The sequence below is a fragment of the Chiloscyllium punctatum genome, chromosome 3, assembly GCF_047496795.1.
Source record: "Chiloscyllium punctatum isolate Juve2018m chromosome 3, sChiPun1.3, whole genome shotgun sequence".
In the NCBI taxonomy this organism is placed as follows: domain Eukaryota; kingdom Metazoa; phylum Chordata; class Chondrichthyes; order Orectolobiformes; family Hemiscylliidae; genus Chiloscyllium; species Chiloscyllium punctatum.
In genome coordinates, this window is record NC_092741.1 from 88956299 (window position 1) to 88971762 (window position 15464).

General features: G+C 40.6%; 2 protein-coding genes across 3 annotated transcripts in view; both read right to left on the reverse strand.

The window, feature by feature from the left end:
* mtcl3a (MTCL family member 3a) overlaps nucleotides 1-2450 on the reverse strand; it is a 31093-nt gene extending 28643 nt beyond the window's left edge. The window contains exon 1 of the mRNA XM_072556017.1: nucleotides 2095-2450. Within this exon, the coding sequence (XP_072412118.1) occupies nucleotides 2095-2304 (210 nt within the window). The 5' untranslated portion in view covers nucleotides 2305-2450. The remainder of the gene's footprint in view (nucleotides 1-2094) is intronic.
* Nucleotides 2451-6955: 4505 nt separating this feature from the next.
* The window catches only part of LOC140462502 (microtubule cross-linking factor 3), an 80116-nt gene continuing 71607 nt past the window's right edge, over nucleotides 6956-15464 (reverse strand). For both annotated transcript variants that reach the window (XR_011954535.1, XM_072556014.1), the window contains one exon: nucleotides 6956-7022. Coding sequence is in view for 1 of the 2 variants with exons in the window: in XM_072556014.1 (XP_072412115.1) it covers nucleotides 7018-7022 (5 nt within the window). In the remaining variant the exon portion in view is untranslated. The remainder of the gene's footprint in view (nucleotides 7023-15464) is intronic.

The following is a 15464-nucleotide window of genomic DNA, read 5'->3' on the forward strand; positions in this document are numbered from 1 at the left end:
AAGGAATGGTGTTGTAGTCCCAAGTCAGGGCGATATGCAACTGAAGTGGTGGTATTCCTATCCATCTGCTTCTGGTACAGGTCATGGATTTGGAAGATATTGTTGAAGGAGCCTTGTTGAATTCGTATAGATCTTTTTTTGACAATGCGCTTAGAAACTAACGGTATGATCAAAGCCAATAAAGCTTTTTGAATAAGAAATCATGTCTGATATATTTATTAGAGGCTATTCTGGGGGTGCAACTAGTTTGGTAAAAATAGGCAAACAATCGACAATAGGTGCAGGAGTAGGCCATTCTGCCCTTCGAGTCTGCACCACCATTCAATATGATCATCGCTGATCATCCTCAATCAGTATCCTGTTCCTGCCTTATCTCCATAACTTTTGATTCCACTATCCTTGAGAGCTCTATCCAACTCTTTCTTAAATGAATCCAGAGACTGAGCCTCCACTGCCTTCTGAGGCAGAGCATTCCACACACCCACCACTCTCTGGGTGAAGAGGTTTCTCCTCATCTCTGTCCTAAATGGCCTACCCCTTATTTTTAAGCTGTGTCCTCTGGTTCGGGACTCACCCATCAGAGAAAACATGTTTCCTGCCTCCAGAGTGTCCAATCCTTTAATAATCTTATATGTCTCAATCAGATCCTCTCTTAGTCTTCTAAACTCAAGGGTATACTAGCCCAGTCGCTCCAATCTTTCAACATAAGATAGTCCCGCCATTCCAGGAATGGACTTCGTGAACCTACGCTGCACTCCCTCAATTGCCAGAATGTCTTTCCTCAAATTTGGAGACCACAACTGCCCACAATATTCCAGGTGCGGTCTCACCAGAGCCCTGTACAGCTGCAGAAGAACTTCTTTGCTTCTATACTCAATCCCTCTTGTTATGAAGACCAGCATGCTATTAGTTTTCTTCACTACTGGCAAACTGGCAATATAGTACACTTGGATTTCCAGAAGGCATTCAATAAGATGCCACACAAAGATTAATAGGCAAAAAAAGGATTCATGAAGTTGGAGATAATGTATTAGCATAGATTGAATTTTGGTTAATGGACAAGAAGCAAAATGTAAGAATAAATGGGTCTGCTGACATTACAAAACTAGGTGGAAACATAAGCTGTAAGGACACAGAGAAGCTGCAAAGAGATTATTTGGTTATTTATTTCATTCATACTTATGCAACACTGCTGTACACAAACTCGCTGATGTGTTTTCCCATATTACAACAGTGATTGCACTTCAAAAGTAAAACTTTGGCTGTTAAAAATTGTGGAAAGTCCTGAATGCATGTTCCATTTTTTTTACTCATATTCACGCACAGTTCTTTAAACCAGCATGGAAATATAATTACAGTTGTCATCAGTAAATAGAGCATGTAAAGTATTATTTGTAGTTCGCTAAGTGCCTTCTTATGTAACTACTCAAAAGGCACCCGCAGAAAAATAGATAACAACTTGGTATTTAAATCAGATTATTTAAGTATTGTTTTGAAAGTTAATGTCATTGTCCGCATTCACAACACAGCAATCTTCAACACTGACGTTTTGGGAGCGAGGGTACTTAAGGAAGCAACAACATATAGAATAGTTAAGAGTGTAAAGTGTTGTTATGCACCATCTGAACGAGAGAAGGGTTTGATTATTTAACTTTGAGCTCCAACTTTTTATGTTGATAAACTTCACATAGAGTACTAAAACAGAAACAGAAAAATACTGGAGAAACTCAGCAGGTCTGGCAGCATCTGTGGCGAGAGAACCTTTCCCGTGCAATGTAGCTCTTCATAAAGTACTATCTTTGCTAATTTTAAAATGGGGCAGTATACCGAGCAGTTGCGCTCAAACAGAAAGCTATTAACTTATTTAACGGTAAATTTAGAACTCAACGTGAACAAGCTGCAATCTGCTTCTTTAATCCAACATAGGACTGTAAAATACAAGGGACTTTATTTTTATACGATCTGACTCGCGAATGACGTTAATGGTGAGAACACTGATAAAGAAACGAATGAAGTGTTCCCCAAATAACTTTACCCCTCCCCTGGACTTCGCTGACACTGTCCAGTGAGTAGACCCTGTTGCTCTGTATTTACTTGGATCTCAGCGAGTTCCCTCAATAACATCTCCTTTTCTGTCAGCCAGGCTTCTTTCTCTTGTCTGTAGCGTTTCTTAGCTTCCTCGTATTTCCTCCGGAGTTGGAAGAGCTGATACTGGAGTTCGTATTTATCAGGTTGCGTTCCGCAGTCGATCGTTTGCACAGCTCCCCGTCGTCTCGGCTCCTCAGAGCCGCCTGAAGTTGACATGTTTCCTGGCGGTAGTGTGGCTCCTCTCGCTCCCCTTCTCCCGGAGCTACCTGCACTACTCTAGCTGAGAGCTCCGCTCGCACAGTCTCCCGCCAGAAGTGTCTACACAGCGTCCAACCTCATCCCACACCGCCGGCGTTCGAGCCAGCAGGGAATGTGCTGTTTGTCTCCCCATCAGCTCCCCCCCCCCCCCCCCCCCCCAACCCCGAGCAAATCATCCAGAAAAGGAGTGGACAGCCGCTCCATCTAAAACCAGCCCTGGCTCCGGGAAACCTCGCCTCTCGGCGTTGCTAATATGGGTCAGCAGCATCGGTTACACCAGGGCGCCCGCTCGCAAGGTCAAGTCGGGAACACCTCAAGTCAGCCACAAGGTCGCCCCACCTAACTCTGCAGATCCCTACACTCGCTTGTGTCCAGTTTATTTCACACCACCCTTGCCGTTTCGTGCCTCGAGAAAATTATCTTTACAGGCGCTACATAAATGCAACTCTCCACACCCACTCTTAAACAACACTTCGCAAAACTACCACTTCAATGCTCTCAACGTCCAGGTTCCTAAATATAGTTGGTGATGCAAGACGGCACCTCTCGCAGCTGGGAAAATGGAGTGAGCTGTTCTCCCTCCAGCTGTTCCACACACTTTCAAAGCTTCCACTGCTCTGCATTTCATGCTCGGTTGTAGGATGGAGTAAACAAAACGCCATTTACTGCCATGTTGACGGGCCGTTCCTCCAGAAGACAACAGCTGGCTATATTCTGGACAGAAACGAAAATTGGCAGAAGCCCGGGTACTTAACTGGTTTCACTGGACAACAGGAATTCACTGAATAAATGCATTTTTCAATGCATCAGCTCATAAAGATAAACCATATGGATTACAACCTGGTGATGTGTGCTGTTTGACATAAAAATAAATGTATTTTACCTTTCACCAAATCTGGTTTAAATGCTAACAGCAATATCAGAGCATCTGTCAGTAAGTACAGCTGCCAAAAAAAGTGTTGTGTTGTCTCTCACCTGGCTTCCTCCTTACAGTTAGCCCCAGTCTTGTCCCTTTCGGAATAGGCTGAAAGGGCCGGTCCAGAAGAGTGCGGGATACTGGATGCAGAGTTGACGCGGCTCCTGTAACTTCTGCGAAAGGCAAAGAGACGTCAGAAACATTGTTCCACTTTCTCCACCAGCCCAAAGGCAGCCCACTTCAGAACATGTGATTGTAAAGACATTTTCCAGCCTGCTTGTACAAGCCGAGGTTTACCACGGGAAATTTGACCCTTCCCTGTCTACTCCCAGATCGAGGCCACTTTTAGTGGTGATGTCAAATGATTCAGGGGCTTGTAGAGACAAACCCAGGCTGAATGTCACATTCCGTTTAGCGCGTTAATCCAGAGGTCACAACCCCTTCATGGGCACAACCGCCAGAATCCAAGCAAAAATAGGTGCTAGGACTTTGTGACATGTAGGAGCGTCTGATCGACTACATATTGTGGATGGTGGAATATTATGGAAACATAAACTCGCCGCTTATCCCTTCTAAAACGGATGTGGACATCTGCAGATTCTCCTTGGTATAGAACAGAAATCTGTGCCCAATCTTTGTGTGTTTTTGTCATTACTGGTCGTGAATGACACACGGAACGTAACCGGATGTTTATAAGTGAAATCTGTGGCGAAAGGTCACAACCTAAATATCAGGTAACAAGTGTTACATTGAGTGACCCAAATGACCAAGCTTTGAGGTGCTCTTAGTGAACTTGCGTCATTGACGATGCCTTAAGAAACCAAACAGTTTGTGATGAATTTAACTATTTTCTGCCATCACATTGTGCAGACCTGTTACATTAAAAAATACTTGCACTTATATAGCGCCCTTCGCAACCCCGTGTCTTGCTTTACAGAAAGGAACGTAATTTTGAAGTACAGTCACTGTGACAGCCAGTTTGGATTAAAAACAAAACCCGCCCCGCCCAGAACAAATGACAAAGCAACAATGAACAAATGATCTTGTGTGTTCTAAGTTACATTGCTTGAAGGATAAATACAGCCAGCACATTGGAGATATCATCTCTTTTCCTTTTGAAATAGTGTCATGGGGTCTTTTACATTCAAAGGGCACTTGAGGTTGATTACAGGTTTCATCTTCAAAAATGGCATCCCTAAAAGGGCAACATTTGGTTCTGCACTGGCGAGTCAAACTTGATTCTTGGGGTTGGACTTGAAACTGAACCTTTTGACTCAGAGTGAGTGAGTGCCACCAAGTCGTAAGTCAATCATGAAGGTAAATTTATAACACAAGTTTGACCTATACCTGCTGACTCACCTTTCACAGGATCACCCTAGTCTCAATTTTCCACTTTCTTTTCCTTCTTTGATCATTGGTAGGAGCCTTTATTCTGCAAATAAATGAAATAGAAAATTGTTTATGTATCCTTCCACCAATCATATCAAAATAATAATTATGCACAAAAAAGTTTAAATATTGAAAATATGCAACCAGTCAGCTGCATCTGTGGGAAAAGAATGCCAATGTTTCATGTTTCTCTTCTCATCAAAACTGGAAAAATGCTCATGGTGAATAGCTTTTTAGCAACCGTGATAGGATTGGAGAGTTGAGGTAAAATAGGAAAGAACAAAGGTAAAGGTCGATAAATAGGATAGAAGGCAGAAGTGACTAATTAACAAAAGCCATAACAGTGCACAATAAAAGGGAGTAATAATGAGCCAACTTCAGCTCTAAATAAAGGTAATCTACCAGAAAATCTCACTCTGTTTCTCCATCCACTGCTACTGACAGATCTATATATATTAATGTTCAGCTCCTATTGCACAGAACAAAGCATACAGCACAAACAGAAGCCATTTGGTCCACTGTCTCTCTGCTGGTTCTCTGCAACAGCAACTCAGCTAGTCCTAACCCCACTGTAGCCAAAATTCTCTTCAGGTAATTATCCAGCATACATGTATTTCAGATTTCCAGTATCTAAAATAATAGACATTTGTGATATACTTTCCACCTGCTCACTGTCAAAATCTTGGGTCATATTAAATAGAAGTGGGGTTTGGAGGAAAACACTTTATTTCTTCAATATTTGGAACACTGTGGTAATTTCATTCCCAATTGTGGATTATGTGTTCTTTTTGAAGATTTGATTCCTAAAAATCATCTTGAGACTGTTAATCTACTAGCAATATCTTGAGGTAAAAACAATGACTGCAGATGCTGGAAACCAGATTCTGGATTAGTGGTACTGGAGGAGCACAGCAGTTCAGGCAGCATCCAAGGAGCAGCGAAATCAACATTTCGGGAAAAAGCCCTTCATCAGGAATAAAGGCAGAGAGCCTGAAGCGTGGAGAGATAAACTAGAGGAGGGTGGGGGTGGGGAGAAAGTAGCATAGAGTACAATAGGTGAGTGGGGGAGGGGATGAAGGTGATAGGTCAGGGAGGAGAGGATGGAGTGGATAAGGAGATAGGCAGGTAGGACAAGTCCGGACTAGTCATGGGGACAGTGCTGAGCTGGAAGTTTGGAACTAGGATGAGGTGGGGGAAGCAATATCTTGAGAAGTATAGCTTTTTTTTCTGCTGTGTGTCTCTGTAATCAGATTTAGTTTCTGTAATCAAGAGATTTTAGTGAACTCAGAGTGAACTCATGTTAAAAATAGTGACTTAACCCGCTCAATCCACTTAGTCATATCGTTGATACATAAGCAAGCACTGAAAGGACAAACACATGAGCTAATGGGAAAGGGAACGGAGAATAACAGCTTCTGTCAGAAGGGCAAAAATATGTATATTCACAGATATAACAAAAGCAAAGATCACATGAACAAATATTGCTCTTGAAGTTAATCCAGATAAGCTGAGGATAACAACTTTCTTTAAAATGACTGGATTGTTGCTCACTTATACATGGCGAAGATGTATCTTATAAATTAAACACGTGTAAGATAATCGCAACACTTTTACTCTGCAGGTGACAACTTCCTTTAATCATCAGTGCACAGCTGGCATTGGGGCTTTAAGGGGGCTTTCTGTCTTCAGGGATGTTGCCAGACCGGTTGAGTTCTCTAGCACTTTACATTTTATTTCAATCTCCAGCATTCACAGTTCTCTATTTATTTGATTTGTATTCCCTCTGAATCAAAGAAAAAGCACCAACACTTCACTAACTCACTTAGGAATAGTAAACTTGGCCATCATCCATTATGCTACATATTATTTATTTTGTTTACCAACACTGTCTCTGACTTTACTGCAATTAGCTAAAGGGAATTGAAGAATTGGTAAGATGCTATCACTGTTATGAATTGTTAAAAGAGTTTTATACAGTTCTAAAGTCCACAAAATAGGTTACCAGGAGTTTGCAAAAACTATACTGGCTCTATAAAAAAATCAACAAATTTTGCTGCGCATGTGGTAATCATCCTTAGAATTTGTTTCACAAATTTTGTTATACTGAACTCATGTAAAGGGTGGATTTTAATTGTGGCTGCTGTCCCCAGCAGCAAAACAGGAAGTGGGTACCTCATCAGTTCTTGTGCTTGTTGTTGGTTACTGATAATTACAACTAAAACTAATATTAAAAGTATAAGTGATGTAGACAGCAAATATATGATCACATTGTATAGGAAGATTTTGAGTGGTGAAACCCATTACCTGATACTGTGGTAGGTATGGAAAGCTGAGAAAGAGCTTTCCACACTACAATGAGGCTCTTGTCAAGCTTTTGCATCCAGAATGCATGAAGAGAGATATCCAAATTATTTAAGAAAACAAATATTCTCTTGCTTAAATTCTACACAAATATTGATATGTTCCAGTCTTAAGATAGCAGCTAGCAAATACAGGAAGTTATATAGAAACCTCCTGTGGAATTGTCATTTTTCCAAAATATCAAACCTTTACATCATGTAGACATTCCAGTGAAATGGACACAAAAGAATCCAGGTAATGCATCATCATAGTCGAGTTTGGTTTGAAAGAAAACCATCAAAACCCATTATTCCTGAGATGGTATAGATGACCCCACAGTTTATCTTTTAAGTGTACAGACGCACCAAAGCCATCATCTGGAGACTCAGTCATGTGATTGAAACTTATAGTTTTGAATAGCTTCAATTATACATTTTTAATGTGTTTCCTTGATCTATTTTCCTCATAAGGACAGAAAACAGCAAAACAGATCCATGCCTGGTCTTAACCTTGTCTGATTTCAAGAAAGAAACTTCTATTTTGCCAGAGAAGTGAACAACTTCCCAGTTGACAAGAAACATATTGCTGCACTTCAGCTGCCTCCACCTGTACCTGAGCTTCTATGAAAAGGAACTCTGCCTGACCAGCCAACTGAAAGAACTCACTGAACACTGAACCATTAAACTGTAATGCACATGCAACATTCTGTATCTTCAGCTGTATCATGTTAATTGTTTGAAGACTGGCATCTATGAAGGTGGGGGTGATAGGTGGAGGTCAAGATGGATCATTCACCAATAATAAAGGATTAAACATGAAACCTTGACTCTCTTGGTCCTCAGGTGCTGCCTGTGCTTTTTCCAGTGTCACATTTTATTGACTGACTTCTCCAGCATCTGCAGTCCTCACTACCACTATATTTTTGGAGCCTGCTCCTTCAATTAATTGTTTAATTTTCCACCACCATTCTTGCCTAGATGTGACAGGATTACAGAACTTAGATTTATTTATTGTCATCGAATTGCTTAGCTCTATTCATCACCCGCTTACTAACTGTTGCTTAACTTGTAGCTTGGCAAGTGGTCACCTCATTTTCACATATGTTCACTGCTGCTCCTGGTACATCTTACTGCACCTTTCAATGAACTAATGTTGATCCCTCAGATTCATGGTAATGACACAGTGAGGGATTTGCCAAGCCATAAGATCACAGACTGTGATTGAATACAATTCTGCTGCTGTTGATGGCCCACAGAACTTCATGGATGATTTGAGTTTCTAGATCTATTCAAAATCAATTCCATTTAAGAGAATGATAATGCCACACAGCACAATGGTGCGCAACTGGGGGAAGATGGCATCAGTGAGTGGTAATCAACAGACTGTTTTAACCTGTCTATGTTTGTCCTGATACTATTAGACTCCACAGAATCACAGAAGATTATGGCATAGGAGCAATGTGTTTGGCCATCACACTTCAAATGAGCATCTTTATCCTGCTTTCTCCTTATTGTAGTTTTTAGCCAAATAATCATCCAATGCCTTCTCGAATGCCTTAATTGAACCTGCCTGTCAAAAGGCATACAGTGTGTTAGCTTTTATTGGTAGAGGGATTGAGTTTTGGAGCCACGAGGTCATGTTGCAGTTGTACAAACTCTGGTGCAGCCGCATTTGGAGTATTGCATACAGTTCTGGTCACCACATTAAAGGAAGGATATGGAAGCTTAGGAAAGGGTTCAGAAGCAATTTACTAGGTTGTTGCCTGGTGTAGAGGGAAAGTTTTATAAGTAAAGGCTGAGGGATTTGAGGCCGTTTTTGTTAGATAGAAGGTTGAGAGGTGACTTCATTGAGACATATAAGATAATCAGGGAATTAAATAGGGTGGACAGTGAGAGCCTTTTTCCTTGGATACTGATGGCTAGCACGAGGGAACACAGATTAAATTGAGGGGTGATAGATACAGGACAGATGTCAGAAGTAGTTTCTTTACTCAGAGAGTAGTAGGGGTGTGGAATGCCCTGCCTGCAACAGTGGTAGACTTGTCAACTTTAAGGGCATTTAAATGATCATTGGATAAACATATGGATGAAAACGAAATTGAGGGCCAAAGGGCCTGGACTGCACTCTAATGTTCTTGTTCTATGTCAGGCAGCATCTGAGGAGCAGGAGAGTTGACATTTCGCGTCATTCATCAGGAAGGGCTTATGCCCAAAATATTGACTCTCCTTCTCCCCAAAATTCCAAGTATGCCATATCAAAAACATTACCCGCATTGAGTCTATTAACTCCTCAAAAGCCTCCAGCATATTAGTTAAACACAATTTCTCTTCATAAATCCATGCTAATACTTCCTATAAACCCATCTTTTTCCGTATAACTATTCATTCTATCCTGAATAATTGTTTCAAAGAATTTCTCCACTACTGAAGTTAAACTCACTTGTCAATGGTGCAGCTTATCTTTACAATCTTTCTTGAACAAGGCTGTAATTTTTGCAATTCATCAGTCTTCTGGCAACTTCTTTAATCTAGGGAAAATTGAAATTTTCACTCACAGTTCCTTTACTCCTCTTGATGCAACTCATCAGGTCCTGGATCCTTGTCAACTTTAAATACCAACAGTGTCAAAAAGTGTGGCACTAGAAAAGCACAGCCAGTCAGGCAGTATCAAAGCAGCAGGAGAGTCGACGTTTCAAGGAGTGAAGAAACATCAGAAATGAAGAGCTTATGCTCGAAACGTCAACTCTCCTGCTGCTCGGATGTTGCCTGACCAGCTGTGTTTTTCCAGTGCTGCACTTATTGATTCTGATTGCCAGGATCTGCAGTCCTCACTTTGTCCTAGTTGAAATACCAACAGTCTATCTAACACTTCTTCCTTATCAACTTTGAACCCTGGTAGTGACAGAGTTTTCTCTCTGTCACAGTGGCATGGTAGCATCTTCCTCTTTGATGAAGGCAGCTGCAGAGCTTACTTAACATCTCAGCCATGCCTTCTGCTGTGTGGCAAAACCCCCCTTTTGGTCCCTAATCGGCCCCACTCCTTTTACCATTATTTTACTATTGATATGTCTATAGAGGAGTTGGAACTTCCCGTTATGTTGGCTACCAATCTTTTCCTAATATTTTTCTTTGCTTCTGTTATCTGGTGTTTCACCTCCCCTCTAAACCTTTTATATTCCTCTTGGTTCTTTTGTTGATCTAATGAAGTCATGAACTTATTCTGACACTACAAGGGAACCTTGAGATTGTGGAGGGATACTTATAGCAACAAACAATTTCAGTGGAATGGCCCTATGAGCTGGCTTCTTACATTGTACTATCATGTCCCTCCTTTACCTAATTTGAATCAGTAAAACGGCTACATCAATCTCTTGGAATTTAGATGCTCACCATTTCCCTTCTTTAGCAGAATAAAGTTTGCTTTGGTCTTTAATTGCATGGTACATTTAAATAGGGCAGTTACACCATGTGTTACCACCTCCTGAATTTTGCAGATTTCTCAATACACTGGATTCTCTGCTGGCAGTGCCAGTGCACAATAAATTAGTGAATGCCTGCTCCCAAATTTCTGTAGGAACAAGCTGTGTTAGACTTCTTGCTGCATCAGGACAAAGGAACTCCCAGCCAATATGCTTGACACACTGCCTATTTGTAATATTACCTTCCTTTTACTTATAGACTCTGTGTACTAAAATAATCATGCTGGGTTTCACATGAACATCAGTTACTCAAATACAAAAACAATTCTATTAATCATCTGTAGAACATCTAAACTGAGACAAAAAAAAGACAATAAGATTTTCTTCCCTGCTCAGATGTTCTTTAAGTTCACACAAATGCAAATTGTTCCAAAAATCATTTACTCTATATCCAGCAAGAAGATGAATTCCTCTGCTATCTGGCATAGCAGTTGCAAATGCAAACCTCTGTTACACTTCCACTTCCAAACTATCTCAAACCACAATCTCAAATTTTTCTTCTATCAGTATGACATTCAGAGTCTCTATCCAGCATGCAAGCTAGAGTCTAGAGGTTAAGTTAAGCATTATTCCACCTCATCTGAATCTTCAACCCAAAAATAGGTTTTCCCTGATTGTCATGATAAATAACTCCAATTAATGGTTTGGTGGAATATCTACTTCTTTAATAATTTCAAAAATAATATATAACAACACATATGCTTTAAGTTACGTTTCAAGCCGCTAACATTAGTTTCAGACTTTCTGGCATTTTGACTGTTAATTTACTTCTGTTAATGCCCATATATGTTTCCTACTTCACAGTGTAACCTAGCTTTTCAAGGTTACATAATCTTACATGAGATTGTCTCCAGTCAGTACAATTAACACAGAAATCTGCACTGATCTTAAGCACATTAAGAAAACTCCTTCTGTAAACAAAATTAATAACTGACAGTTTTCCTTGTACTTACTAAGCAAAAGTAAATGAGATACCATGAAAGTGGCATAAACAAATGTTTACATTTAATCCAGCTATATTTCACATCAAAGGTTTTCCACGTGGCATGCAGAAATTAGCATTAATCACCGATCATCAAAAGCACGTAGTACTACTTATATGGTCAAACATTTTCACTGCTTAAACACCACCACGTCTTTATACATTGCCAGAAATAATGTTGGCAAAGCACCAAATCACTATAACACACTGCTGACCTTATTGGAGGGATCAAATTTCTTCATTACTCTGGAGAACATCTGTCATAAATCTGGTGAAATCTGCTGAAACACCTCAACCATGGCTGAATCAGGCTAAACCTAGGACTTTTGCAAGCAGCAGAGTATCTTCCCAGCCATTACAAAGTCATTTGCAGGAGAAAGGGCAGTAACAGGGGCGACACAGTGGTTAGCACTGCTGCCTCACAGCACCAGAGACCCGGGTTCAATTCCCGCCTCAGGCGACTGACTGTGTGGAGTTTGCACTCTCTCCCCGTGTCTGCGTGGGTTTCCTCCGGATGCTCCAGTTTCCTCCCACAGTCCAAAGATGTGCAAGCCAGGTGAATTGGCCATGCTAAATTGCTCCTAGTGTTATGTGAAGGGGTAAATGTAGGGGTCTGGGTGGGTTGCGCGTTGGCGGGTCGGTGTGGACTTGTTGGGCCGAAGAGCCTGTTTCCATACTGTAAGTAATCTAAAAGCAACTGCGAACGCTGGGATTTCCAGCTACTCTGGCCACTAAAGTTCTCAATATATACATGGAGGTGGATATTCCCACTCAGATGAGCTATAATACTGGTGAAAGGAAGATGTCACTATGCCCCGGCAAGGGCGTAAAACCCCAAAAAAATGGTTTGTATAACCCAGAAAAAACTGCTCTAAAATCCTATATTAACAAACTGAATCATCCAATTTTAAGTCAAATGAAACATGCACTCACTACAAGTAATCAACATAAAAAAAAGCAAATTTAAAAACTGCTATGCCAGAATTCAATCAATATTGGTCTGTGTCAAAACTTCATGTACAACATATGTGCAGGAAACTAAACAATTGATGTATCAGATTTGAAAAGAAACACCTCATCAGCATTACAATACATTATGTAATTAAACACAAGAATATAAGGGCACAGGAAATAGGAGCAGAAATAGACCATACAGTCCATGAATCTATTCTATCATTCAACAAGATCATGGCTCATATTCTGTCTTAATCTACTTTGAGGTCCCCTTCCCATATGCCTTGATTTCCTGAGAAACCAAAAATCTGTCTCTTTCAGCCTTAAATGTATTTAATAACAGAGCATTCACAAAACTCTAGGTAGAGAAATTCAAATATTTACATATCTTTGAGTGAAGGGTTTCGCCTCAACTCAATCCTAAATGATGGACTTCTTATTCTGAGACTGCAGCTTTATATTATAGTTTCTCCAGGTAGGGGAAATAACCTCACACCATTAACCCGTGGCGCACCCCTTCAAAACCTTTTGTTTCAATGAGAAATCTTTTCATTCTTCTGAACTACAAAGAGTATATTTCAATTTACTCTGCCTCTCATCAGGCAACATTTTCAACCCAAGAATGAATCCAATGAACCTTCACTGTACCACTTTCACTGTAAGTGCATCTATCCTAAGATATGGATACCAAAAGAGCAATACCCAGCATTGCTAAACCCCTGTACAACTGTTACAAGGATTACTTATTCTTCTACTTCAATCTCTTTTCAATAAGGATCAACATGTTGTTTATCTTTTTACCTTCATGCTGTACATGACTTCTAACTTATGATGTTCCTATGCACAAGTCCCTCTGAACATCAACTTTTAGGAATTGCATGCCTTTTGAAAATATAAAATGACATTTCCCATGCCTTGAACAACACGGCAAAGCAAGAAATGTGGGAAAATATGGTGAGAATGAAAAAAAGGCACATTTTGTCAAAACGTCTTGTCTTACAACTCCTGAGAACAATTTGCAAGAATGCTAATTCAACACTTACATAGCATGAGAGGACAGTACTAATTGGTTGGCAAGTGGACTCTGATTAATGGAGATATTGCCATAGAGAATCCATCCATTGACTGTTTGCATTTTAGACCAGCCAGGTTGACTGACTGGTCAGGGCACTGTCCTGAGAAATGAACAAGTGAACAGTCTCCTGTTTTATTGAGTTGAAACAGGTATAGTGTATGCATGATTGATCGTTCTGCCTGCAAAGAAAAAGGCACTGTATGTTAATGCATGTAGCTTCCAGTACACACAAGTTGTGATACACCGTAAGCCTGACTGACAACCCTAAACTGAACGCCAGTGTGATTCAGGATTAACTGGAAAAGATTGTCCTTTTCTAGTTAAAATGGAATCACATCTAATGGTGAACACCATTTCATGTTTTGAAAGCATAGGCTAATTAGTATGGTTAGTAGTTTGCTTGCAAACAGCTGACTTGCTGTTTGACCTGACCTTCCAGTTTTTAAGATGTATGGTCTACATATCTGGCATCACACCAGGAGTGAAATTCATATACCCAATACTTATTTGTATTGAAGGTAGGTTGCTAATAAGACTAATCTTACAATGTGTGCATCTGCAGGAATCCCAATGTGTGTACTGACAAGTGAAAGAAAGAAGCCCCAACTGATTTCTCAATGAGGGTATTGAGGAAACTGAGCTGGTTTGATGTCCCATTTCCAAAGTGAATTTGTGTGCATGATGGATCCATTAAGAAATATAAGGAAATTCTTACATGCAATTGTGGATTCAAATATGTCACCTACTTATCAGAAATATGCAAAGGGTAGAAATGAAGACACGTTTCTCATGGAATTCAATGTATGCATTTGCGAGAGCTGGGCCTAGTGGTGATCCCATGGCAATACAATCTACTTGGCATAAAACGAGCCACTGAAACTCAACTGCACAAGTTGCTGAGTTCCTAAGTTCAATGAATACTAATTCATGCAATGGTGGTGGTAGCCTAAATCATTTGATATAATGTTGTGGTGCAGATGTCTTTGGCCATTTTTGAGAAGTACACCAGAGAACAGCAATTTCAAATGAGCACATGGACATATCTCATTTGTTGAGAATAAATTCTAATTTTCACCTTAAACCTCCAAAGGCGAGGTCAGATTCTCAGTGGTAAGTGGTGACTACTTTAGTTCCATTAATTTGCAATTCGTTACTAATAAACTCATCTCAGTTTTGTGTAGCTTGCAATTTTTCTCTCTTCGTAATTAATATGATGGTGATAGTTCCTGAATTGAAAGTCAAAAAGTCACCACTTGCTTCTCAAATACCTCCATTTTAATGTCAGTTCACCAGCGCATTCTTGACTGTTCCCAGATGGCATCTTCCTCAACCCTTCATTCACTGATGATGGCATCAAGAAATCATCAGCATCACACTGTCACAACTGATCTTGTACTAACTCAGAATCGATTTCAGCCCTTCAGGAGACTTTGGAGCTCAGCGACATCTTTGTCTTGCGGCACAGTGGCTCAGTGGTTAGCACTACTGCCTCACAGCACCAGGGACCCGGGTTCAATTCCAGCCTCGGGCAACTGTCTGTGTGGAGTTTGCACATTCTCCCTGTGTCTGCATGGGTTTCCTCTGGGTGCTCCGGTTTCTTCCCACAGTCCAAAGATGTGCAGGTTAGGTGAATTGGCCGTGCTAAAATGCACGTAGTGTTAGGTGGATTAGTCAGGAGTGAATGTAGGGGAATGGGTCTGGGTGGGTTGCTCTTCGGTGGGTTGGTGTGGACTTGTTGGGCCGAAGGGCCTGTTTCCATTCTGTAGGGAATCAAATGCTCTTGCTAGGTTGTTTTACATAATCAAGGCATCTAGCATCTTATACATCTACAGAAAATGCATCTTATGTCTGAGTTTACTTACTTAGCACTCATTTGGAGGTAGCTAATCTCTCTAGATTGAAAAAATATTTTGGTCAAAGAGCAGGAAGGGTTAGTAGTTATTGAGGATGGGATGAGCAAGAATGGTTGTGGAGTGAGGTTGGT